The sequence below is a fragment of the Macaca fascicularis genome, chromosome 6, assembly GCF_037993035.2.
Source record: "Macaca fascicularis isolate 582-1 chromosome 6, T2T-MFA8v1.1".
NCBI lineage: Eukaryota > Metazoa > Chordata > Mammalia > Primates > Cercopithecidae > Macaca > Macaca fascicularis.
Window position 1 is genome coordinate 177,639,116 of NC_088380.1, and position 24,946 is coordinate 177,664,061.

The 24,946-nt window shown below is 40.3% G+C and overlaps 1 protein-coding gene across 8 annotated transcripts in view; it reads left to right on the plus strand.

The window, feature by feature from the left end:
* The first annotated feature begins 23,472 nt into the window (after window positions 1-23,472).
* The window catches only part of RANBP17 (RAN binding protein 17), a 436,622-nt gene continuing 435,148 nt past the window's right edge, over window positions 23,473-24,946 (plus strand). For all 8 annotated transcript variants that reach the window (XR_012414614.1, XM_005558506.5, XM_045394506.3 and 5 more), the window contains exon 1: window positions 23,473-23,664. Coding sequence is in view for 7 of the 8 variants with exons in the window: in XM_005558506.5 (XP_005558563.3) it covers window positions 23,647-23,664 (18 nt within the window). In the remaining variant the exon portion in view is untranslated. The remainder of the gene's footprint in view (window positions 23,665-24,946) is intronic.

Here is a 24,946-nt window from a genome sequence, read left to right on the forward strand (position 1 = left end):
ATGATTCACATAGCTATATTAAAGATGTCTTGATTGTTTTACCCTGGGTCATAACAAAATCAATTTTCCAAGATGCTGTATCACTTAAGACAAAACTGAGCTATGTAACAATGACATTACATTATTTTTCAGAAAGAAATTTTAGTATATATAATAAAATATATGCATATTCATATACTTTTTCTTTTTTTTTCTTTGACAGAATCTCCCTGTTGTTGCCTAGGCTGGAGTGCAGTGGTGTGATCTCGGCTCACTGCAACCTCCGCTTCCTGGGTTCAAGCGATTCTCCTGCCTCGGCCTCCCGAGTAGCTGGGATTACAGGCATGAGTCACATCACCCAGTTAATTGTTGTATTTTTAGTAGAGATGGGTTTTCACCATGTTGGCCCAGCTGGTCTTGAACTCCTGACCTCAAGTGATCCACCTGCCTCGGCCTCCCAAAGTGCTGGGATTACAGGCATGAGCCACCGCAACAGATTACATATGCATATACTTTTAATTTTATCTTCTAAATGGATAAAAAATGTGCTCCGAGTCAACTGGTAGAAGTTTAGCACATATATATATATATTTGACTCTCTCTCTGTGTGTGTGTGTGTGTGTGTGTGTATATATATCTCAAATATATGTATATATTTGAGATTGAGTCTTGCTGTGTCATCTAGGCAGGGTAGAGTGCAATGATGCAATCTCAGCTCACTGTGACCTCCACCTCCCAAGTTCAAGCGATTCTCCTGTCTCAGCCTCCTGAGTAGCTGGGATTACAGGCACACGTCACCATGCCCAGCTAATTTTTGTATTTTTAGTAGAGGCAGGATTTCACCATGTTGGCCAGACTGGTCTTGAACTCCTGACCTCAAATGATCTGCCTGCTTTGGCCTCCCAAAGTGCTGGGATTACAGGCGTGAGCTACCAAGCCCAGCCCATTTTTATATAATTTTTTAAAAGTAAAACTAACACAAATAGAATAAAGGCTCTGTTTTAGATTTAGCTCCATTATTGAAATAAAATTATGATATTAGCGGTAATACACAGACCAAATGGTGTAATTGAAAAAATACTTACTTTGTAGACAGACAAACGTTGTTTAAGTCTGTGCTCTGCCACTTAAGGATACAACTGACCTGCTTCTTTGAAGTAATCTGTAAAATTAGAAAATACCTGCCTTGCCAGCTTTCAGTGTTAAATAAGAATAATATAAAGCTTGGTGCATAGGTATTAAACATACTTTTTTCTCTCTCTCATTTTCACTCCTCATGGTGAAAATAAGATCTTAGAGTAATGGCTATTTTTGTCCCATGTATTATAGTAGCAATAATATCTTTTGTATTTTTTGATATGGTCCTTTTTTGTTAATAGCTTTATTGAGACATAATCCACCTGCCATACAATTCACCCACCTAAAGCGTATGATGCAGTGACCCTAGTAGATCGACAGGCTTCTGCATCCATCACTACATTCAATTTTAGCATATTTTCATTACCCCAAAGAAACCTCACTCCTATACACCCTCACCCTCCAGTCCTCTATCCTGCCAAGCCACGGACAATCGCTAACCTATTTTCATCGCTAGAGGCTTCCTATTCTGGACGTATATAATACGTGGTCCTTTGTGACTCACTTCTTGCACTTAACACAAGGGTTTCCAGGTTCATCCTCATTGTAGTAATGGGTCAGTGCTTCATTCCTTTTTGTTGCTGAAGAATACTGCGTTGCATGGACACACCACATTTTATTTACTCACCCATCCCTTGATGACATTTGGGTTGTTTCCACTTTTTGGTTACTAGGAAGAATGCTGTTGTGAAAATTCATGGAGAAGTTTTTCTGTGGACATGTTTTCATTTCTTTTAGGTATATACCTACAGGTAGAATTGCTGCCTCACATGATAACTCTTTGTTACTTCTGGACTATTTTCCTTCCACAATATTTACATTCCTATCAGAAACATGTGAGGGTTTTGGTTTCTCCAGGTGCTCATCATCTCTTGTTACCATCTGTATTTTTGACTGTAGCCCTGCCAGTGTATGCGTGAAGGGCTGTTTCATTGTCGTTTTGATTTGCCTTTCCCAGATGACTCAGGAAGCTGAGCATCTTTTCAGTGTCTATTGGCCTTTTGTATATCATCTCCGGAGGAATGTCTACTCAGATCCTTTGTCGATTTTTCATTGGGTTATTTGGTTTTTGTTGTTGTTGTTTTGAGATGGAGTCTTGCTCTGTCGCCAGGCTGGAGTACAGTGATGCAATCTCGGCTTGCTGCAACCTCTGCCTCCCAGGTTCAAGTGATTCTCCTGCCTCAACCTCCAAAGTTGCTGGGACTACAGGTGGGCGCCACCACGCCCAACTAATTTTTGTATTTTTAGTACAGACGGGGTTTCACCGTGTTGGCCAGGATGGTCTCCATCTCTTGACCTTGTGATCCACCCACTTCGGCCTCCCAAAGTGCTGGGATTACAGGCATGAGTCACCGCACTCGGCCGTGTTTTTATGAATTATAATACTTATTTATATATTCTAGATAAGAGTTCCTTAACAGATACGTCGTTCCCTTTTTCCACACCATTTTCCTACTTTTTCTTCCTCTTCAGCGTCCCCAGGCAACTTAACACAACGCTCTTCACAGCTTCCATTTTCACCAGGACTTTTGGAAATTTGGATAAAAGTTTTTCTCATTCTAGACAGTTCATATTTGGCTGGGCACAGTGGCTCACACCTGTAATCCCAGCACTTTGGGAGGCTGAGGCAAGCAGATTACTTGAGGTCAGGAGTTTGAGACCAGCCTGGCCAACATAGTGAAACCCTGTCTCTACCAAAAATACAAAAATTATCCAGGTATAGTGGCTTGTGCCTGTAGTCCCAGCTACTCAGATGGCAGGAGAATCGCTTGAACTCAGGAGGTGGAAGTTGCAGTGAATCGAGATCATGCCACTGTACTCCACCCTGAGCAACAGAGAGATAATCCATCTGGAAAAAAAAAAAGGTCCATATTCAACTAAATGAGAGGCATCTCTGAATGAGTTTCTAAGCAAAGTTTTTTTGCTGTTGGATTCCCTTTTTCATACTGCATAAATCCTATACAGATTTTTGTAAAAATTTTGACTAAAAGTCTATTGACTATGTGAGTACTGAAAAAAGACCCCAATTATTTATTCCAATTGCATTTATTTATTTTTAGTTTTAATTTTTTTGAGATGGAGTCTCACTTTGTTGCCCAGGCTGGAGTGCAGTGGAACGATCTTGGCTCACTGCAGCCTCCACCTCCCAGGTTCAAACAATACTCCTGCCTCAGCCTCCCAAGTAGCTGGGATTACAGGCACACGTCACCACCCCTGGCTAATTTTTGTACTTTTAGTAGAGACAGGATTTCACCATGTTGGTCAGACTGGTCCCCAGTTGCATTTACATATGCACAAATTATTTCCAGAAATATTTCCTTAGACACTGGAGCCACTTTTTAGGATTTTCTTATTTTTAATTTTTGTGGGTATATAATAGGGGTACATATTTGTGGGGCACATGAGGTGTTTTGATACAGGAATGCAATATGAAATAACCATGTCATGGAGAATGGGGTATCCATCTCCTCAAGCATTTGTTCTTTGTGTTACAAATAATCCAATTTCACTCTTTTAGTTATTTTTAAATGTACAATTAAGTTATTGTTGACTATAGTCACCCTGTTGTGCAATCAAATAGCATGTCTTATTCTTTCTAATTTTATATTTTTATCTACCCATCAACGATCCTCACATCCCCCCTCTCCATCCCCCAGCTTCCTTTCCCAGACTCTGGTAACCATCCTGCTACTCTCTATGTTCATCAGTTCAATTGCTTTGATTTTAGATCTCACAGATAAGTGAGAACATGTGATGTTTGTCTTTTTTGTGTTTGAATAGTACTCCATTGTGTGTATGTCTTACATTTTCTTTATCCATTCATCTGTTGATGACCACTTAGGTTGCTTCCAAATGTTGGCTATTGTGAACAGCTCTGCAATAAACATGGGGGTGCAGATATCTCTTAGGTATACTGATTTCCTTTCTTTTGGGCATATACCCAGCAGTGGGATTGCTGGACCATATGGGAGCGCTCTATTTTTAGTTTTTTGAGGAGCCTCCAAACTGTATGGGAGCCATTTTTGACACAAATTTCTCACTTTTTTTGTAGCTTCTGTTATTTCTTTGCCTCCTGAAAATACAGAGAATTTCACTGGAAATAATGTCATTTTTGTTATTTCTTTGCCTCCTGAAAATACTTAATGTCATTTTTGCTTGTGAAAATTCAGCCTACCCCATAAAACATCTGGAGTGGAAGGCAAAGGCAGATAAAACATTTCTTCCCAATGATGATAGGTGCATTTCAATTCAGGTACATGAATCTTTGGCACAAAACACACAGGCACTCAATATATTTGTTGATGACATTAATGAATTCTCTTTCCCAGATCGCATTTTGTAATCCAAGTTTGAAATATTAAGATGTTTCCATTGTAACCATGTCAGGCAATATAATGCCTTCCATATTCAAGGTGATAGAAGATATACAAAATCATTTCATATATATGATCTCATTAATAGGACCTAGGGGTCTGCAGGTGGTGACAGAAAGGATGAAAGGAGGTTACAGCATGCTGTAGTGCAGTGTTTCTCAAAGTGCGGCTTAAAGACCACAAGTCGCCGCACCCTCTTGACACCCTGGTGAAACGATCAGCTGCAGGGCTCAAGTGCAGCTGAAAAAAGTCAAGATTAGGAGGTGCGCCTCATGAATCTGCATGTGAAAATAATTGTTCCAGATGACCTCATGCCACTCTAAAATTTGACAACCACTGATACAGTTAAACAAACAAACAAACAAACAAAAGGCATAGTATGCCTCAGAATGAATTGCACTATGGGAAAATTACTTCACCTCTTTGATCTGGTTTCCTCTTTTTCTCAGGTATATCTCAGGATTGTTTAAAAATGAATATTGGACGGGTGTGGGGGCTTACCCCTGTAATCCCAGCACTGTGGGAGGCCAAGGTGGGCAGATCACTTGAGGCCAGGGGTTTGACACCAGCCTGGCCAACATGGCAAAACCCCGTCTCTAACAAAAAATACAAAAAAATTAACTGGGCATGGTGGCACATGCCTGTAGTCCCAGTTACTTGAGATGCTGAGGCACAAGAATTGCTTGAGCCTGGGAGGTGGAGGTTGCAGTGAGCTGAGATTGCACCACTGCACTCCAGCTTGGGTGACAGAGCAAGACTCTATCTCAAAAGAAAAAAAAAAAAAGAATATGAATCATTACCGAGTGCATTCCATTGCCAAGTGTAAACACTCAATTAATGGTAATTACTATAATCAGTGTTTTTAACCATCTCTCTGGGGGGATTCTTCTCGGAATAATGGGTGGAGAGGACCCGTAAGTAGAGGAAACAGTGTAAGCAAAGCAGCAAGGACAGTCATGTTACACAAGTCATTCACTACAAATGTGCAGTGTGCATGAGTGACAGCATTCACAGGTAAACCTGGAAAAGTAGGATTGAATTGGATAAGAAGATCCAATAGGGTCCAGAGGTTGGATTTTTCACACTGAGCCATGAAGTCATAGAAAGACTATTTATTTTTATTATAAGAGGTTTCTTTTTTTCAGGTTGTTCTACCCATTTTTTTTCATTATACTTTAAGTTCTAGGGAACATGTGCACAACGTGCAGGTTTGTTACATATGTATACATGTGCCATGTTGGTGTGCTGCACCCACTAACTAGTCATTTACATTAGGTATATCTCCTAATGCTATCCCTCTCCACTCCCCTGACCCCAAGACAGGCCCTGGTGTGTGATGTTCCCCTTCCTGTGTCCAAGTGATCTCATTGTTCAATTCTCACCTATGAGTGAGAAAATGTGGTGCCTGGTTTTTTGTCCTTGCTGCAGTTTGCTGAGAATGATGATTTCCAGCTTCATCCACGTCCCTACAAAGGACATGAACTCATCCTTTTTTATGGCTGCAGAGTATTCCATGGTGCATATGTGCCACATTTTCTTAATCCAGTCTGTCACTGATGGACATTTGGGTTGGTTCCAAGTCTTTGCTATTGTGAATAGTGCCACAATAAACATACGTGTGCATGTGTCTTTGTAGCAGCATGATTTATAATCTTTGGGTATATCCCAAGTAATGGGATGGCTGGGTCAAATGGCATTTCTAGTTCTAGATCCTTGAGGAATCACCACACTGTCTTCCACAATGGTTGAACTAGTTTACAGTCCTGCCAACAGTGTAAAAGTGTTCCTATTTCTCCACATCCTCTCCAGCACCTGTTGTTTCCTGGCTTTTTAATGATCACTATTCTAACAGATGTGAGATGGTATCTCATTGTGGTCTTGATTTGCATTTCTCTGATGGCCAGTGATGATGAGCTTTTTTTCATGTGTCTGTTGGCATAAATATCTTCTTTTGAGAAGTGTCTGTTCATATCCTTTGCCCACTTTTTGATGGGGTTGTTTGTTCTTTCTTGTAAATTTGTTTGAGTTCTTTGTAGATTCTGGATATTAGCCCTTTGTCAGATGGGTAGATTGCAAAAATTTTCTCCCATTCTGTAGGTTGCCTGTTCACCCTGATGGTAGTTTCTTTTGCTGTGCAGAAGCTCTTTAGTTTAATTAGATCCTATTTGTCAATTTTGGCCTTTGTTGCCATTGCTTTTGGTGTTTTGGACATGAAGTCCTTGCCCATGCCTATGTCCTGAATGGTATTGCCTAGGTTTTCTTCTAGAGTTTTTATGGTTTTACATCTAACATTTAAGTCTTTAACCCCTCTTGAATTAATTTTTGTATAAGGTGTAAAGAAGGGATCCAGTTCAGCTTTCTACATATGGCTAGCCAGTTTTCCCAGCACCATTTATTAAATAGGGAATCATTTCCTCATTGCTTGTTTTTGTCAGGTTTGTCAAAGATCAGATGGTTGCAGATGTGTGATATTATTTCTGAGGGCTCTGTTCTGTTCCATTGGTCTATATCTCTGTTTTGGTACCAGTACCATGCTGTTTTGGTTACTGTAACCTGACTTCAAACTATACTATAAGAAGTTTCAAGCATCCTCAAAAGTAGAAAAAGCAATATAATGAAGCTGTCTATACCCACCACCCAGATTCAATAATTATCAATGGTTTGCCACATTTATTCATCCATCCTTTTTTGTTTTACTTTTTTCTTTGCCAAAATATCTTAAAGCAATCTCCAGATTTCCTGCTGTGTCACCCTGCATGGCTCAGTATGTCTCTATGGAATGTATTGCACTTTCTTACGTAAACAAAATGCCTTTATCATACCTAAAAAATTAGCGATATTTTCTCAGCATCATCTATCAGCCTGTCCGTAATCACACCCCAATTTTCTTTGAAAAGTCTTTTTACAGTTGGTTTTCTGAATTAGACTTCAAACAGTTCACATGTCATAGTTGGTCACTAGGTTTCTCAAGTCCCTTTAATCTAGAAAAGTGTTCTCCCTCATCCTTGTTTTTGTATCATTGGCTTATGACAGAAACCAGGTGCTTTGTTCATACAGAATACTCCATACTCCGGATTTGTCTATGGTATTCCTTAGGGACGGCATGATCATTTATCTGTTAGAAAAATTACCAGAATTACAGTTTTGAAACAAATAAATACATATCATATGGTAAGTCAAATAGTAATTATGTTAGTGTCATTAGAAACCAAGATAGATTTTTAGCATCAAAGAAAAGAAGTACAAATATAAGAGAAAGAAGATAAGTGAAAAATCTGTAACCTTAAATTTGAATTGAAAATATCAGTTTAAATCCGGGATGTAATTTTATTTTTGAAACAAAACAAAACCATTTCCCAGCTCTGAGCAATGAAAAGGCCTAGAAGTTATGGCCAGCCCTGTAGTCAAGAGCACTTGCAGCACCCAGATTATGGTTTTGCAATATAATTTTCCACTAAGAGGAAAGGAGGCTCCTTAGAGAAATGGCTGATTCCAGGTCTGAGGCAGCAAATGCACAGATTGAGTCTGAACATCTTGTCATACCAAAAAGTAAGGGCATTACCATTCCACTGGCACCTCCTCAACAGGACACAGGAACCAACTCGATGGGATTCCCACTGGCCAAAGAAACACAATGCAGGCCGGGCGCGGTGGCTCAAGCCTGTAATCCCAGCACTTTGGGAGGCCGAGACGGGCGGATCACGAGGTCAGGAGATCGAGACCATCCTGGCTAACACGGTGAAACCCCGTCTCTACTAAAAAATACAAAAAACTAGCCAGGCGAGGTGGCGGGCGCCTGTAGTCCCAGCTACTCGGGAGGCTGAGGCAGGAGAATGGTCTAAACCCGGGAGGCGGAGCTTGCAGTGAGCTGAGATCCGGCCACTGCACCCCAGCCTGGGCGACAGAGCAAGACTCTGTCTCAAAAAAAAAAAAAAAAAAAAAAAAAAAAAAAGAAACACAATGCAAACATCAGAGAACATAATGGCTAGCATGGATTGTAATACATCAAATAAGTTTAAAACTTAGATATTCCTAAAAATACTAACACAGGGCTAGAGAAACATGTGAAATGATACCACAGGGATGGATGTAATCAGCCAAATTCAAAATGCAGGATACTTGACAGGACAAATAAGTTGCTTTCTTCAATAAACTAATGGCAAGAGAAGTAAAAGCAGGAAGCAAACTACTATACATTAAAAGGGACTTGAAAATTATATCAGCCTGGTGTGGTGGCTCTTGCCTGTAATCCTAGCACTCTGGGAAGCTGAGGCAGGAGGATCGCTTGAGCTCAGGTGTTTGAGACCAGTCCTGGGCAACATAGTGAGAACTTGTCTCTACAAAAACTACAAAAATTAGCTAGCATGGTGGCACACGTCTGCAGTTCCAGCTACTCGGGAGGCTGAGTTGGGAGGATTGCTTGAGCCCAGGAGGCAGAGGTTGCAGTGAGCCGAGCCATGATTGTGCCGCTGCACTTCAGCCTCAGCAATAGACCCAGACCCTGTCTCAAAATAGAAAAAACAAAAAGAAAAAATCATACCAACCAAATGCAATGTGTGGCCCTTCTTTGGATCTGGATTCAAATGAATTATATATAAAGATATATGTGAACTAATTGAATCAATGTGAATACTGACTGGCCATTGGATGATATTAAGGAACTGTTAAAAAAATGTTAAGAGCTATACTACAATTATGTTTATGTTTTTTTAAAAAAAGAATCTTTATCTCACAGAGACCCATCCTAAAGTATAATATCTAGGAACTGCTTTACAATAAGCTAGTAGCGGGTAGATAGACAGATCCTAAGGAGAGAATAAGAGATGAAAAAAGGCTGGCCTATGTATATTGTGGGTGATGGTATAGGAGCATTCATTATTATGCTAATCTGTTCTTTTTTTTTTTTGAAACAGAGTTTCACTCTTGCTACCCAGGCTGGAGTGTCATGGCATGATCTCAGCTCACCACAACCTCTGCCTCCCAGGTTCAAGTGATTCTCCTGCCTCAGCCTCCCAAGTAGCTGGGATTACAGGCATGCACCACTACGCCTGGCTAATTTTGTAAGTTTAGTAGAGATGGGGTTTCTGTTTGTTGGTCAGGCTGGTTTTGAACTCCTGACCTCAGGTAATCTGCCAGCCTCAGCCTCCCAAAGTGCTGGGATTACAGGTGTGAGCCACCGCATCTGGCCCTCTCTTCTTTTATATATGTTTAAAATGTCCATTGTAGGAAGTTATGCATAAATCTGAAAGAAAATGTTTCTAACAGATTAGAGGTGGTGATGACTGCGAACTTAAGGAACCAGGAAAACAGATGAATGTGTTGATGCTTGCCACACCAAAGATGAATATGGGATAGCGTATGCATATGTAAGGCTGGTAAGTAGCTTTTTACTTCAAATTGAGGCAAAAACAGGAAAAATGGTGGAAAGATCTTGCTGTACTTTTAAATGTAGTTACCCCTATGCAGCATGAGAAGGGATAATAATAGCTATTTACACTTTTAATTCAATGCTAATGTTTAATAAATACTCTAAACTTGTATAATGAAAGTTTATTACTTTTGTCTTTTTTTATTTTATTAAATTTTTATATTTCCATAGGTTACTGGGGAACAGGTGGTGTTTGGTTACATGAGTAAGTTCTTCAGTGGTGATTTGTGAGATTTTGGTGCACTCATCACCCAAGCATTATCTACTGCACCCAATTTGTGGTCTTTTATCCCTCACTCCCTCCCCACCCTTTCCCCATGAGTCCCCAAAGTCCAACGTGTCTTTCTTATGCCTTTGCATCCTCATAGCTTAGCTCCCAAATATGAGTGAGAACATACAACGTTTGGTTTTCCATTCCTGAGTTACTTCACTTAGAATAAGCGCCTCCAATGTCATCCAGTTTGCTGTGAATGCCATTAATTCATTCGACTACCATTTGATCTGGCAATTCCACTACTGGACATCTACCCAGAGGAAAAGAAGTCATTATATAAAAAAGATACACATGCATGTTTATAGCAGCACAATTTGCAATTGCAAAAACGTGGAACCAACACAAATGCTCATCAATCAATGAGTGGATAAAGAAACTGTGGTATATATATATATCATGGGAATACTACTTTTGTCTTTTAAAAGTTAATAATTAAAGAGCAAGTGGCATCCACCTTTCTGTATGATCTTTCTTTAACTTACACTCTGCTGTCTTTTGCACCTGATCCTTTCTTTCAGTTCTTACAAAAGCCCCTTAGCTGGGGTACCTACCTTCTGGGCCTTCCCCTGCACTTTGGCCTGAATATTATAACCACAGTCATCTTTTGACTTCGTTTCCATCCTGTTCTCTCCCATTACCTGCAGAAGAACAGTCCATAGACCCCGGGCTCGTTTTGATGTTCCTCCATTACCTTGCTTTAGCCAACCTCGTCAAGTTTCTATCAACTATTTACCTTCCCAAGTCCTCTCTACAAACCAAACTGATTCACCCCAGTCCTTTGAATGATGTGATCCATATCTTCTCCCTTCTTTAAGAATACTGTGAAATATTTACCTTAGCATGTATTCACGCTTCCATTCAGGAATACTAATACTCCACATTTGTGACCTTTCATTTGGCATGATTGTGACTTTGTGATGTCTTTTTTGTTGTTGTTGTTATTTTCCTCATATCTGAATGCAAAATTGAGCCTCTAACAGTTTATGATTTGTTTCTTCATTGCATTAGAAGTCTCTTAAAAGCGAAGATGGTCTTAAACTTTGTGTTGCCCAAATATATAGTGGAATGACTTACAGAGAATAGAGATTCAAATGTTAGCTAATGGATATTGCCATTCGAATACAAGACTGAACGGCAACTTAGAATCAACCAAGATAGTTTGTGAATAATTTGAAATGGTCTTCATAGATTCTAGAACTGAAAAGTCAGAGTAAAACTTGGCCACTTAAGAACACAAATTTCTTTGCTCTTAGGTTTTTTGTATATTAAATAAAGGTACACAATGTGATTTGTCTAGGGAATATTGAACTCAAACACTTTAAGACACCCAGTAATAATATAAAGTAATCCAAACATGGCACGGGTCTAGTTTAATCTGGGGGCTTGATAAATACCAGTACATTTATAGGGATGTGTGTACTGGGGGAGGAAAGGCCAAATAGGAGTGCCTTAGTCTGCTTGGGCTGCCATAACAAAATACCACAGACTCTGTGGCTTAAACCACAGAAATTTATTTTCTCGCAGTTCTGGATGCTGGAACATTCAAGATCAAGGTCCAGCAGTGTTTGATTTCTGGTGAGGGTGGTCTTCCTGACTGGCGGATGGCTACTGTCTCACTGTGTCCTCACATGGTGGAAAGAGAGACATCTACTATCTCTTCCTCATTTTGTAAGGGCACCAGCTGTACTAGATTAAGACCCACTTTATTTAACCCTTATCACCTCCTCACAAGTCCTATCTCCAAACACAGCCACTTGAGGGTTAGGGCTTTAACACACAAATTTTGGAGGAACACAAACGATCAATCCACAACAAGGGGTAGGGAAATAGTGGGGTAGCACTATTTCATAACTGTTGGCCTGAGAGTAAACCTCTAAGTGTAGCACATTATGAAGTACATTCTATTTTTCACTTATGTCACCTCTAATCTATTGGATGCATAGGCTCTTCATTCACATATCAAGTTCCTGCATGGAACTGAATCACAAAGAATAATAAAGATTATGAAGACTATATTGAACAGGCCAGGCGTGGTGACTCACGCCTGTAACCCCAGCACTTTGGGAGGCCAAGGTCAGGAGTTCAAGACCAGCTTGACCAAAGTGGTGAAACCCCATCTTTACTAAAAATACAAAAAATTAACTGGCCATGGTGGCAGGTGTCTGTAATCCCAGCTACTCGGGAGGCTGAGGCAGGAGAATTGCTTGAACCAGTGAGGTGGAGGTTGCAGTGAGCTGAGATTGTGCCACTGCACTCCAGCCTGGGCAGCAAAGTGAGACTCCATCTCAAAAAGCAAAAAAAAAAAAAAAAAAAAAAAAAGATTTCAAGACTATATTGAAGAAGAGGGAGAATATGAACCTATCGACTAAAAGGAAACACATTTATATGAGTATAGACATTTCACATAAAATATGTGTATTTACTTATATACTTACGATAGTTTTTTTAGAAAGTTGAGGTCGAGGTTTCCTATCAAAATGTTAAGTATTATTATTCTTTCCAGACAAAATAGGATCTAGTTTTTTAATAGTATTCACCCAATTAAAGAGCCTGTCTTACTCACATGATGACTACATATCACTTTAGTTGACAAGAATAATTCAGTGGTCCTATAAGTACTTTTCTATGCTAAACTTTCTGATGAGCATTATGGAAGAACTAAAACAGGCTGAATGCATGATTCATGCACTGAAGATTAACATTTTAAATGAGTTTAATTCTCTATTTCACACATAGCTTAACAATGCAATCTTTAAATACTCTAAGAATCAATAAAATGATTTGCAATTGGATATTTGTAAAATGTTGCCCACAGCCCACCCTCAGCAAATGATTGGAAGATTAACCAGTTTGTGAAATGACTAAGGTTGCTTCATCTACAGTCAACATGGCAGCAGAGACAGATGTAAAATGGCATAAGTCATCCAGTTTTTAAAGAGATTGTCCAAATTGTGTGGGGGGAGGGGTGTGGATCAATGGAAACAGCGGGGTGAAAATCTTGGCTAGGATAGCTCATTTAAGATATGCCTTCTCCTGGCCCATTTTCAAAATTCTGATATTTCTTTTGTAAAACAGTCAATATCAGATCGTTTGCAGGTAAGGTAGTCCAAGAGGTCCCACACAGGAAATGTCCAGTGCTAGGCACATGTAAAATGGCCAGTGCTGAGTCCTTGCTGAAGGTGTCAGACCAATGGTAACCCCTTGGCGACATGCCTCTGCTTTAGCCTAAATTCAAATGATCTGGTTTCAAATGGGGACTTTGGAAATGCCATACATTCTTCCCCAGCCTCAAATATGCTGGTTGTGGTAAACCATACAGAAATAAAAACCACTGTCCAGATGGATTCTATCATCACTTTGTCAGTGGATCCCTTCAGAGGAGATTTCAATATTACTACACAGAGTGGCCAGCTATACGTCAGTCCACAGAGTGCTTCCATGTTGTTTTTATCATGTCATGAATTCCCTTCTTAGTCACATGGCCAACGCATTAGCCAGCCATGGTCTCCTTTAACACTAAAATTTGATTATATTAATACATCCATATTTGCACAGATTCTCCTGGCCCCCTGAGGCCAATATTTTGACTTCTCAGACAACTACAGAGTGGGACCCTATTAATTAATGATGAATGTTACTAACATGTGCCTAGAGTATATCTTCATTTTTTCCTATATTAAACAGCAATTCAAGTATGTTCCTAATGATGCAGACATGATGGGCACGACTTTAGTTCTCCTAGGTGAAGACAGTCTCTCAGAGGTTACATATTTTTTCCAAATGAATTCTGCCGTAATAAGGAACCGATCCAAGGGACCCGGCATGTTTTTGCAGATTATTGTCTATGTGTGTCAACTATTTAAGTGATGCCATTTCAAGGATAACAAAAATTACCACTGACTGATTTTCTTCAAATCTAAGGCACATATCAATTGTAATAAGCCTAATTATTTTATATACCATGAATAAAGAAAAACTCTGACAGTTGAACTATATCAACACAACTTAGAATTCTTACTAAGTACTTATTGAAAGAGATCGTTTAGACTTATTTAGACCTGGATTTTACCTTTATACATTTTTTTTTTTTTTCCTGAGATGGAGTCTCACTGTGTCTCCCAGGCTGGAGTGCAGTGGTGCAATCTTGGCTCACTGCAACCTCCGCCTCCCAGATTCAAGCGATTCTCCTGTCTCAGCCTCCCAAGTAGCTGGCTCATGTTTGTATTTTCAGTAGAGACAGGGTTTCACCTTGTTGGTCAGGCTGGTCTCAAACTCCTGACCTCAGGTGATCCACCTGCTTCGGCCTCCCAAAGTACTGGGATTACAGGTGTGAACCACTGCGCCTGGCCACCTTTATTCATCTTGTACATACATAATTTAAAAACAGAAGTGAAATTAACTGGTTAAGAGATCCCTAAAACTTCTTTGCACATATAATTTGAATCTTCCAAATCACTTCAACTCAGAATTGTTGGTGTCCATGTGTTTTCAATTAGTAATGTCCTCCTGGGACATAGCATTTTTTGAAAAGAAGGCTCCACCACAGCCACTGACTCTCATTCTGCAAGTTCTTAGGATGGCACTTTCTTGATCTTGCCAGAAGGGGCCAAAAAAAGATTTCTATAACCAATACGAAAGTTCCTTCCTCAAATGAACCTGAAAGTGTTTGTTGACTGAAGCATAGAAGGGTTGTAGTTTTCCAGCCAGGCTGCCAGTATTTACATTCAACTTTGCAAACATGTGGACAGTGACTAGTACTTCTGGCCTCTCTCTGGCTGTTCACAACTGTAAAAGGCCTTCCATTGTAAGGTACATCTTGACCTCAGAAATATTAAAATGTGAAAAATGATGCTGTGCATCTGGAATCAATAAAATATGACATTAACTACTGTGTGCTGTACACTTTAAACTTTCGCATAGTATCAGATGTTTAAAACAATCTTGCAGAGTGCTTGGCATTACATTCCTAAGGATCCCAGAGATTAGGTAATTTTCCTTGGGTTAGCTAGGATGAAGAGGATTCAGAATACAAGTTCAGATGTGAAAGTAAAATTCCTCATAAAACATTCTAATGAGGTCCCCATTAGACCTAATAGTGACAGTTTCATAAATCCCTATAATGGATGATAAATCTTTTCATTCCACCAAAGCAAAGATTTACTACCACTTCGGGTAACGTATTAATACCTTGGTGTGATACTAGGTAAATATGCTTGCTCTTGAAGAAGTGTTTAATTATTAAACCTACTTTTAAATTGGATGATGATAATATCCAGTCTTCTAGAACAATCTAGTTTATGCCAATTGTCCTGGAGTATTTCTTATGTTTTAGAATTCTCTTTTTGGAAACAATCACAAACTTATACAAACTTACAGAAAAGTTCTAATTACACTGGAAAGTAATTTGCCAAGCTGATGACTATAATTTCCAAAAATATCAGTGCATACTTCCTACAAACAAGGGCATTATCTTGCATAACTACAATACAACCATGAAATTAGGAAATTAATATTGATATATTACTGCTTTCTAATCCTCAGATCTCATTCAAGTTTTCCCAAGTATCCCCAAAACGTCCTTTATTGAAAACAATTCAGTTCAGAATTGTGCATTGCATTTATCATGTCTCTTTAGTTTCATTATTCTGAGACATTTCCTTAGTCTTTCCTTGACTTTTGTCATCTTGACACCTGTGAACACTGTAGGCCAGTTATTTTGTAAAATGTTTCTCAATTTTAGTTTGATGTCTCCTCATGATTAGATTCAGGAAGTGCATCTTTGGCTGGACCATCGACAAGGTGGTGCTGTGTTCTAATGCATTCTATCAGATAGTACATGATTTAGACTTGTCCGATTACTAATAGTATCCACATTAATCACTCAGTTATGGCTGTATATGCCAGACTTTTGTATCAAAAAGTTACTTTATTTTGCTTTGTAATGAACAAGTATTTTGTGAGGTGTTACTGTGAGACTATGTAAATATTGTATTCTTAACCAAATTTCAATTTTTTTTCCACCACTACAAAAGCATTTTTTTCATATAAATCCCAATGCTTTTGATAAGAACCATTGGCAAAATCAGTAAGAGGATTCTGTCTGAGATAAGTTGGCAACCCGGGAGATGGAGGTTGCAGTGAGCCAAGATCGTGCCGCTGCACTCCAGACTGGGCAACAGAGCAAGGTTCTCAAAAACAAAACAAACAAACAAAAAACAAAACAAAAAAATGTGGCAATACCAACACCTGGTTAAATTAACCTTTTCTGATTGGCCTTGTCCTGTACACACCTCCCATCAATGTTTCTTTAACCAGTACTATTTTTTTGTTTTGTTTTGTTTTTTGAGAGCGAGTCTTGATCTGTCGCCAGCCTGGAGTGTAGCGGCGCCATCTTGGCTCACTGCAACCTCTGTCTCCTGGCTTCAAGCGAGTCTCCTGACTCAGCGTCCTGAGTGGCTGGGATTATAGGCACGCGCTACCACACCCGGCTAATTTTTGTATTTTTGGTAGAGATGGGGTTTCACCGTGGCCAGGATGATCTCAGTCTCCTGACCTCGCGATCCACCCGCCTTGGCCTCCCAAAGTGCTGGGATTACAGGCATGAGCCACCGTGCCTGGCCAATAAGTACTTTTTAAATGAGCATTAAGGCAATCTGTTTAGATTTGACTTTTCGTTACACCATAAGTTTTTCTCTTATCATAAAAATGAATAATGTACATTTTAGGGAATCTTGAGAGTACAGAAACATTATGAAGAAGAAAAAAAAAATCACCTGTTAATTCCACATTACCATTCACAAGATAGCAATGTTAACATTTGTCTTCTGTTCCATTAATTTTTTTCTACACCTTTTTTCACTGGACTCAAATTTTGCATTTTGCTTTTTGTACTTAACTTTGCAATGTGGAATTTTTTTGTGTTTCTACAAAACAGTCCATGAGCATAATTCTTTATAAAATTTTATTATAAATTGACAATTTACAGTTGTGTATATTTATGGGGTACAAAGTGATGTTATGATTTATGAATACAATGTGGAATAATTAAATCAAGCTAACTAACATATCTGTCACTTCAAATATGAATCATCTTTTGCAGCAAGAACACTTGAAAGTTACTCTCAGCAATTTTGAAATGTACAATATACTATTATTAAGTATATTCACTACATTGTTCAACCTATTCCTCCTGTCTAACTGAGATTTTGTACCCTTTGGCCATAATCTCCCCATTTTCCTTATTCCCCAGACTCTGTAACCACCATTCTCCTCTCTGCTTCTGTGAGTTTTAGATTCCACATGTGAGTGAGAACATGAGGTGTTTGTCTTTCTGTGCCTAGCTTATTTCACTTAGCACAACATAAACATAATTCTTAGTGACTATATAAAATTCTGCCATATGCTGTACTGTCACTTAACCTTTTCAGCTTTTCTCGATTATAAATCAGCTGTAATAAATATATTCACGTATTTTTTTTTTGCAGTTTAGATTATTTCTTAGGATCACTTTCTAGAAGTTGGGTGGAGAGGATGTACTTATTATTATTATTATTATTATTATTATTGAGATGGAGTCTCGTTCTGTTTTCCAGGCTGAAGTGCAGGGGCACAATCTCAGCTCACCGCAACCTCTGCCTCTCAGGTCCAAGTGATTCTCCTGCCTCAGCCTCCTGAGTAGCTGGGATTACAGGCACCAGCCACCACACCCAGCTAATTTTTGTATTTTTAGTAGAGACGGGGTTTTGCCTTGTTGGCCAGGCTGATCTTGAACTCCTGATCTCAGGTGATCCACCCACTTCAGCCTCCCAAAGTGCTGGGATTACAGGTGTGAACCACTGCCCCTGGCCAGGGTGTACATTTTTAAGGTTCTTGATATATATTGCCAAATTGCTTTTCAAAAACATGTACTGCTTTATTTGTCCAATAGCATTGACTGTCAGGTGATACTTTATCATATTCTTGCTTAGCAGTAACTTTAAGGACACTTACTAACATAATATTACTATCTTGCTTACATAATCAATTCCTTAAACTACTTAGTATCATATGGAAGCACTAATATGCAAATAAGGCAATATACAGAATGAGAAATATTTAAGTTTTACTTGTCAAAATAGTGGCGTCATTATTATTATTATAATTTTGAGACAGAGTCTCATACTGTTGCCCAGGCTGGAGTGCAGTGGCGTGATCTCGGCTCACTGCAACTTCAGCCTCCCAGGTTCAAGCAATCCTCCTGCCTCAGCCTCCCGAGTAGCTGGGATTACAGGTGCTGCCACCATGCCTGGCTAATTTTTGTTTGCATTTTTATTAGAGACGGGGTTTCACTATGGTTGCCAGGCTGGTCTTGAATGCCTGACCTCATGATCCACCCGCCTCGGCTTCCCAAAGTTTAGGGATTACAGGCGTGAGCCACCGCGCCCAGCCAATACTGGCATTATTAATACAGAGCAGTATACTTTTACTATTGCTAGTATGTTAAAAATGTAAAACTATCTAAAGAAAAGTAGGTATAATTTTTAGTATATATGTAATAATCAAGATTATGAAATAACTTGTATTCATATCAACAGTGGAGAAGAATTTTTTGTTATTGTACTCTGGTTTTGCACTGGATATTTAAATAAATTATGTTTAAGGTCAATGACTTGACAAAACAAAAATTAACCAGTAGGAAAGAAAACACACAAGTGAATATTTTATTAATATATAACGGTTGTGTTTTGGGAGAATTTAATGTAAATTTGAATTTTGAGGATGCATTCTCCTCCTGTTTCTCTCACCTGCCTGCCCTCTGCTGGATTCCCAAAGCTTACTGAGTTATTAAGCAATCTTTCTTAATGTACTTAATAAAATTGCAGTTATAGAATAAGCTAAGGGAATTGTACACTAATGTTTCCTGTACTTTGTTTAAAAGTGTTACTAAAATGATTGATCATAGATTTTACTTTTTAAGTACTGATAGAGTTTCAGTTTCAGTCTCACAATTTACGAAAATATTAACATTAACAGCCTTTCCATTTCATCCAGAAAGGTAATGTAGGTAATGTTACAATCATTCGAAATTTTTCAGCCTAGGAAAGCTGGGTGAGGTGGGAGTAGGGCAATGAGGAAATATCCAGTTTGGTCAATTTACAAATTAAAAAAGCACAGAGTAACTTAGTCTGTTGGATTAAAATTATAATCCCATGCTATCAAAATATAATTTTCAACATTATATTCAGAGAATAATATAAATGTACTTGATAATTTCTATTTATATAGCACTCATTATTTACCAAGTACCTTCTAAATACTTTACATATATCAACTCATTTAATCACCACAGCAACCTATAAGATAAATATTATTACATGTCCATTTCTCAGATGGGGAAATGAAAGCATAGCGATGAAGTGACTTCAAGTTTGCCAGCTGGTAAGGGATGCAGCTGACATCAAAATCTAGACTCTGTTTTCCTAACCACTGTACTCTCCTGCTTCATCTCACATTACTGTTCAGAAAATTATTTGAATTACAGACTTACTGTCATCCTGATCTTAGAAATGACAACTCAAAATTCAGAGATGTTAGATGAATTTCCTAAGGTATGGGAATTACAAATGTTAATTGAATATCCTGAAAAGTGCAAAGATCAAAGATCCACCTGTCTTTTTTAGAAGGCTAGTTTCCATAAAGGAAGATCATTTTATAATTCCTATGGGTTCTAAATGTCCTTTCTTTAATTGAGTTTTGGGATAGAAATGAATTATTTGATGTCCTGGAGCATCGTCTGTGGTAATTTTCATAGTTGTAGTGACATAATTCTATCTTAAATTTTATTAACTGACATAAAAGAGATGGAGTTGTATGCATATTTTGTTGATAGACACTCATGGAAGAGAGTGTTGACTGGAAACAGAAATCTTAAGCAGTCACTCAAATTTAAAAGGGAAAAAACAGTGGTCTTCTCGTCTCCAGAATTGCCTGGTGAATCCACAGAGTAGTTGGCCTCCTCTGTTGTTGTTTTCACAGCCCTACATTTCTGGTGACAATATTCTGGAGTGGGAAAAAAATTAAATGATTCAAAACTCAAATAATTGTTTCTCCCTCAAAGACCCAAAATTTGAGGTGATAAAAATGCCATTTTAAAACAATAGCTTTAAAAGGTAGTTGAGTTTTAGAAGTTAGGCAAAAGCAGCAGGCAGTGAAAGTAATGGGGTATTGTGCAGCAGACATCTTACAGAGGTCAGAAATCATGATGGGTGTTTGGGATGTGGGCATTAGACATGTTGGGATGTGGGAATCACAGTTGAGACTGGATATCGAAAGTATTGAGACATGGAAATGGAAGTTATGACTATGGGAATCAGGAACTTTGGGACACAGGAGTGAAAAATGGCAGGGGGAGGGTATTAACAATTTTAAGATTTATAGGAGTTCAGTTGTGGAAATGCAGATTTATGGACAGTGGATGAGCTATGAAAACCAAAGGTCAAGAATGGAAGTTGCAAACAGGCTTGTAATAATAAAGTATCTTATGTTGGATTAGACCTCCCACTGAAAACTATTATAAAAATAGGACACGTGTATATGACAATTCTATCACATATATTAAATATATACAAAATTATGAGTAAATATGAATTATCAGCAATCATGCACACACACACACACACACACACACACACACACACACGACAGATAAGTATCTTTAACAACTAAAGGCAATAGAAAAGGCAGAACTTAAGTGGCCACAAATCTTGAAAGAAGGAAAACACAAAAGGTAAGATTCAAATTTACCTTAGATTCCCCATTGCTCCTCCCCATCATCACCCCAAGGCATTTTCCAAGCGGTAGCAAGGAGTAACAGCTAAACAGAAAGCAGCAGTCTCAGTAGGCTAGGAGCAAAGACTGGAGTTTGGGAACAAGAGCAACTGAGATTTGAGGGACAAAATTCTAGAAAGAAAGAAACTTTAGAGATGTGAGTCCCCAAATTTGTGTCCGTTCCTAAGATATACATGCACATGAAGAGACTCTAAGAAATCCAGCAGAACAACAGTACCTAAAAAGCTCAACAAAGATTTCAGCAGCTACACAGGGCTGGAGAGACAGAGACTAGAGTTCAAGCCACACAAGGTGGAAGGATCTTGGCAAACATTCCAGGCTTTTGTTTTTTTGAGACAGATTCTTGCTCTGTTGCCTGTCCTGGAGTGCAGTGGTGCAATCACGGCTCACTGCAGCCTCTAGCTTCTGGGCTCAAGTGGTCTTCCCACCTCAGCCTCCCGAGTAGCTGGGACTACAGGCACATGATACTATTCCAAGCTAATTTTTTGTATTTCTTGTAGAGATGGGTTTTCACCATGTTGCCCAGCCTGGTCTTAAACTCCTGGATTCAAGCGATCCACCTTCTCTGGCTTTCCAACGTGCTGGGATTATAGGCATGAGCCACCATGCCCAGTCACATTCTAGGCTTTTAGTTGAAAGACCTAGTAAGGACCATGGCCTAGGAGTAAGGTCAAAACTGAAGTTAACCAGAATTTAAAAAACTCAATGATCCACTGGTACTCTTGTCTGTCTACTACAACAAGAAAACTTAGCCCTCTTTGGAGAAACCTGCTATCATCCAGAGCCTCTACAAATTTTCTTCTACATCATTTGAATTCAACAAGAAATCTAAAAAAAAAAAAAAAAAAAAAAAGGATGCTTAAAAAAAAAAAAGAAAAGAAAAGAAAAAAAAAGGGCCAAGCACCAAAAACCCAGGAAGACTCAGATGATTCAGATATTGGTGTTAACAGATAAGGGCTTTAAATAATACAGCTAAAATGTTTAAGAAAATAAAGATAAAGAATTTCATCAAAGCCTTGGAATCTATTTTTAAAATGTGAGAGAAAGAGGAAGCATGAAAATTTCAACTTTCTAAATGAAAATTCTAGAACTGAAAATACCATAACTAAAACTAAGAATTCAATAGAGGGGATGTATAGCAGCTCAGACACAGTAGAACAGAGTTTCTATGGAATGGGCAGCAGGCAAATAAAAAATACAGAAGAGAAATAAGGAATATAGCAAAAAGTTATACATGTAACTGAAGTTCCAGAATGGAGAGAGAGAGAGAGAGAGAGAAAGAAAGAGAGAGAGAGAAGGGGACAGATGCAACATTTAAAGAAATACTGACCAAGATTTTTCAAAACTTGATGCAAAAGATCACATTCACACTTAAAGAGCTTTATGAATCCCAAGCAGGATAAGTACAACACACACACACACACACACACAAACTTAGCGACATCAAGCACAAAGTGCTGAAGACAAAAAAAAAAAAAAGAAAAAAGAAAAAAAGAGAAAAATGTTCAAGTAGCTGAGGATGGGGGTGAAAGACAGGATCAACAATTAGACTCATGGCTGATTTCTCAATAGAAACAATGACAACCAGAAGACAATGAAAAGACATTTTTAAAATGCTGAAAGATTAAAAAAAAAGCCAATGTGAAATTCTATACCCAGCAAAACTATCCTTTAAAAAATGAAGGTGAATTAAGATGATTTTATGTTAACAAAAGCTGAGAGACTTTGTTCTTAGCAGACCCAAATACAAGAAGTGCTTAAGGGAGTTTCCCTCTTAAATACTAAAGTACAGTGCTCCCAAATGGAACTGTTGAACTTGAAGAAAAAACGAAGAACATCAGAAAGCAGTGACTTTGACCCACTTCTGTTCCAATAAATTCTCATTTCAATGGAATCATTTGGTGTAAAATACAAGTTCATATTAAACAAAATGCAGACAAAGAATAAGAGGTAAAGCTTGAATGTTACAACTTAATAGCAGGTAGACATGCTCAGCTTAATTTTAACCAAAATCAAGTTAAAAACGTTGTTAAGCAACAATGGAATTTGGGCCCTGGGAGTCAGGGGTCAAAGGCAACAGCTGGCATGTGGGAGTCAAAGGTTATGGCTTGTGTGTGTCTGTGGTTCGCAGCTGTTAGGAGACAAGAAAATCTCTGGAGATGCAGGAGTCGGGAGCCATGGGCAGTAGTTGTATTTTGAGGGTCGGGGTAAAGAGAGCCTTTGGAAGACTTATGAGTCAGGGTCCACGGCTGACAGGTGGGTCATGGTAGTTGTGTCAAAGGGCAGAGGTTGGAGGTCATGACCCACCAACACGCGCTGGTTGAAACCTGAACGCAAAGGGCGGTTGAGATTCCCGGAGGACACGCCCCTATCGGCCCCGCCTCGCGCCCCGCCTCCGTCGCCCCGCCCCATCCCTCCCAGCCCCGCCCCATCCCTCTCAGCCCCGCCCCTCCAGCGCTTCGAATGCGGACGCCGAGCGCGGCTGAGACTGTGAGGGGCGGGCGAGCGAGCGCTGGCGAGCGGCGCAGGGACCCCGCGGGCGGCTGGGGCTTCCGCGGCGCCCGCCCCCGCTCCCTCCCCTCGGGCGCTGGGTGCAGACCGGCCGGCCGGCGCCGCCTCCTGGGAAGATGGCGCTGCACTTCCAGGTCAGTTCGCTCTGCGCCGCGGGCCCGCGCTCCGCCGCCCTGGGAACCCGGCGGGACGCGGGGGTCTGGAGACCGAGGGCCGAGGACAGCGGCGGAGGCCGCAGGGCCGTGGGTCGGTGTCCCCGGAGTCCCAGCCCCTGCCTCTGCCCCTAGCCGGGGACCGGGACACTGGTCTGGGCTGCACACCCCAGGCCCTGGCCGGAGCCCGAGAAAGGGGCGGCCGAGCCTGGGTTGGAGGCGGCGGGTGGAGGGGGCGGGGGCAGGCCCAGGGCTCGCCCCGGGGAAGGTGCGGACGCCGGCGGCACGCGTGCTGACCGCGGCTTCAGTGGCGCCGGGGCAGGTGGGAGTCCCAGCTGGGCCGGCTTTGGCGCGCCTCGCGCGGCTGCCTAGCGGAGGAGCAGCCTTCCCGCCTTCCCGCCGCGTCGCCGGCGCGGCTCTGTCGTCAGCCTCTCTCCACACAGTTGAACCCGAGCCCGAGTGGGGGCTTGGGATCCACCGAAGGAGCGGCGGCAGCAGTTGGACTTTAATTGGCCAGAGGAGACGGGGGCTGCGTCTGGGGGAAGTTGCGAGGGAGGGCTCCGCGGCCGCCTCTTTGGAGGAGGAAACCCGAGCCGGGCGCGGGCGCAAGGGTCGCAGAGGGTACGAAGATGGGACGCGTGCTTGTATATCCTCGGGCTGCTCTGAAATCCCCTTTCAGTTATTCAGCAAACATTTATTATCTCCCCGCCGTGCCTCAAGCACTGTGGAAAGTTCTGGGGTTGAAGGATGACATCTTACTATCCTCGCCCTCATACAGTTCACAGAGAATTACAGTACAAGTGAAAAATGTATGGTAGAAACAGTCACAGTATCATGGGAGCACAGAAAAGGGGGCAGCCAGCCAAACGTGTACGTTGAGAAAGAGTGAAGCAGAGCTGCTATGCTCTCAGCTAAGAGATGCTTTAAGTTTCTTTGAGCCTCCATTCTTCCATTTATTAATTATTGAGTGCCTACTATGTTAGGCGCTGAAGATACAACAGCTCTGAACAAAACTCTATGGTTTATACTCAGGGAACTTGCAGTCTACTGGTCCTTGAAAGAATCGTAGGTGTTTGCCAGGTGAAGAGGAAGGGAAGGGTATGGAGGTAGAAGGACAGTGTGAGCCAAGGCAAAGAATTGTGGAAGAACATGGTGTACTGCAGAAAGTTAAGTTTGGTTGGGACAAAGGGATGGGACCGGGGAGGCAGTCGGTGACAGGAGATGACCCGGGAGAGTGAAGGGAATTTCACAATATTGGGACAGT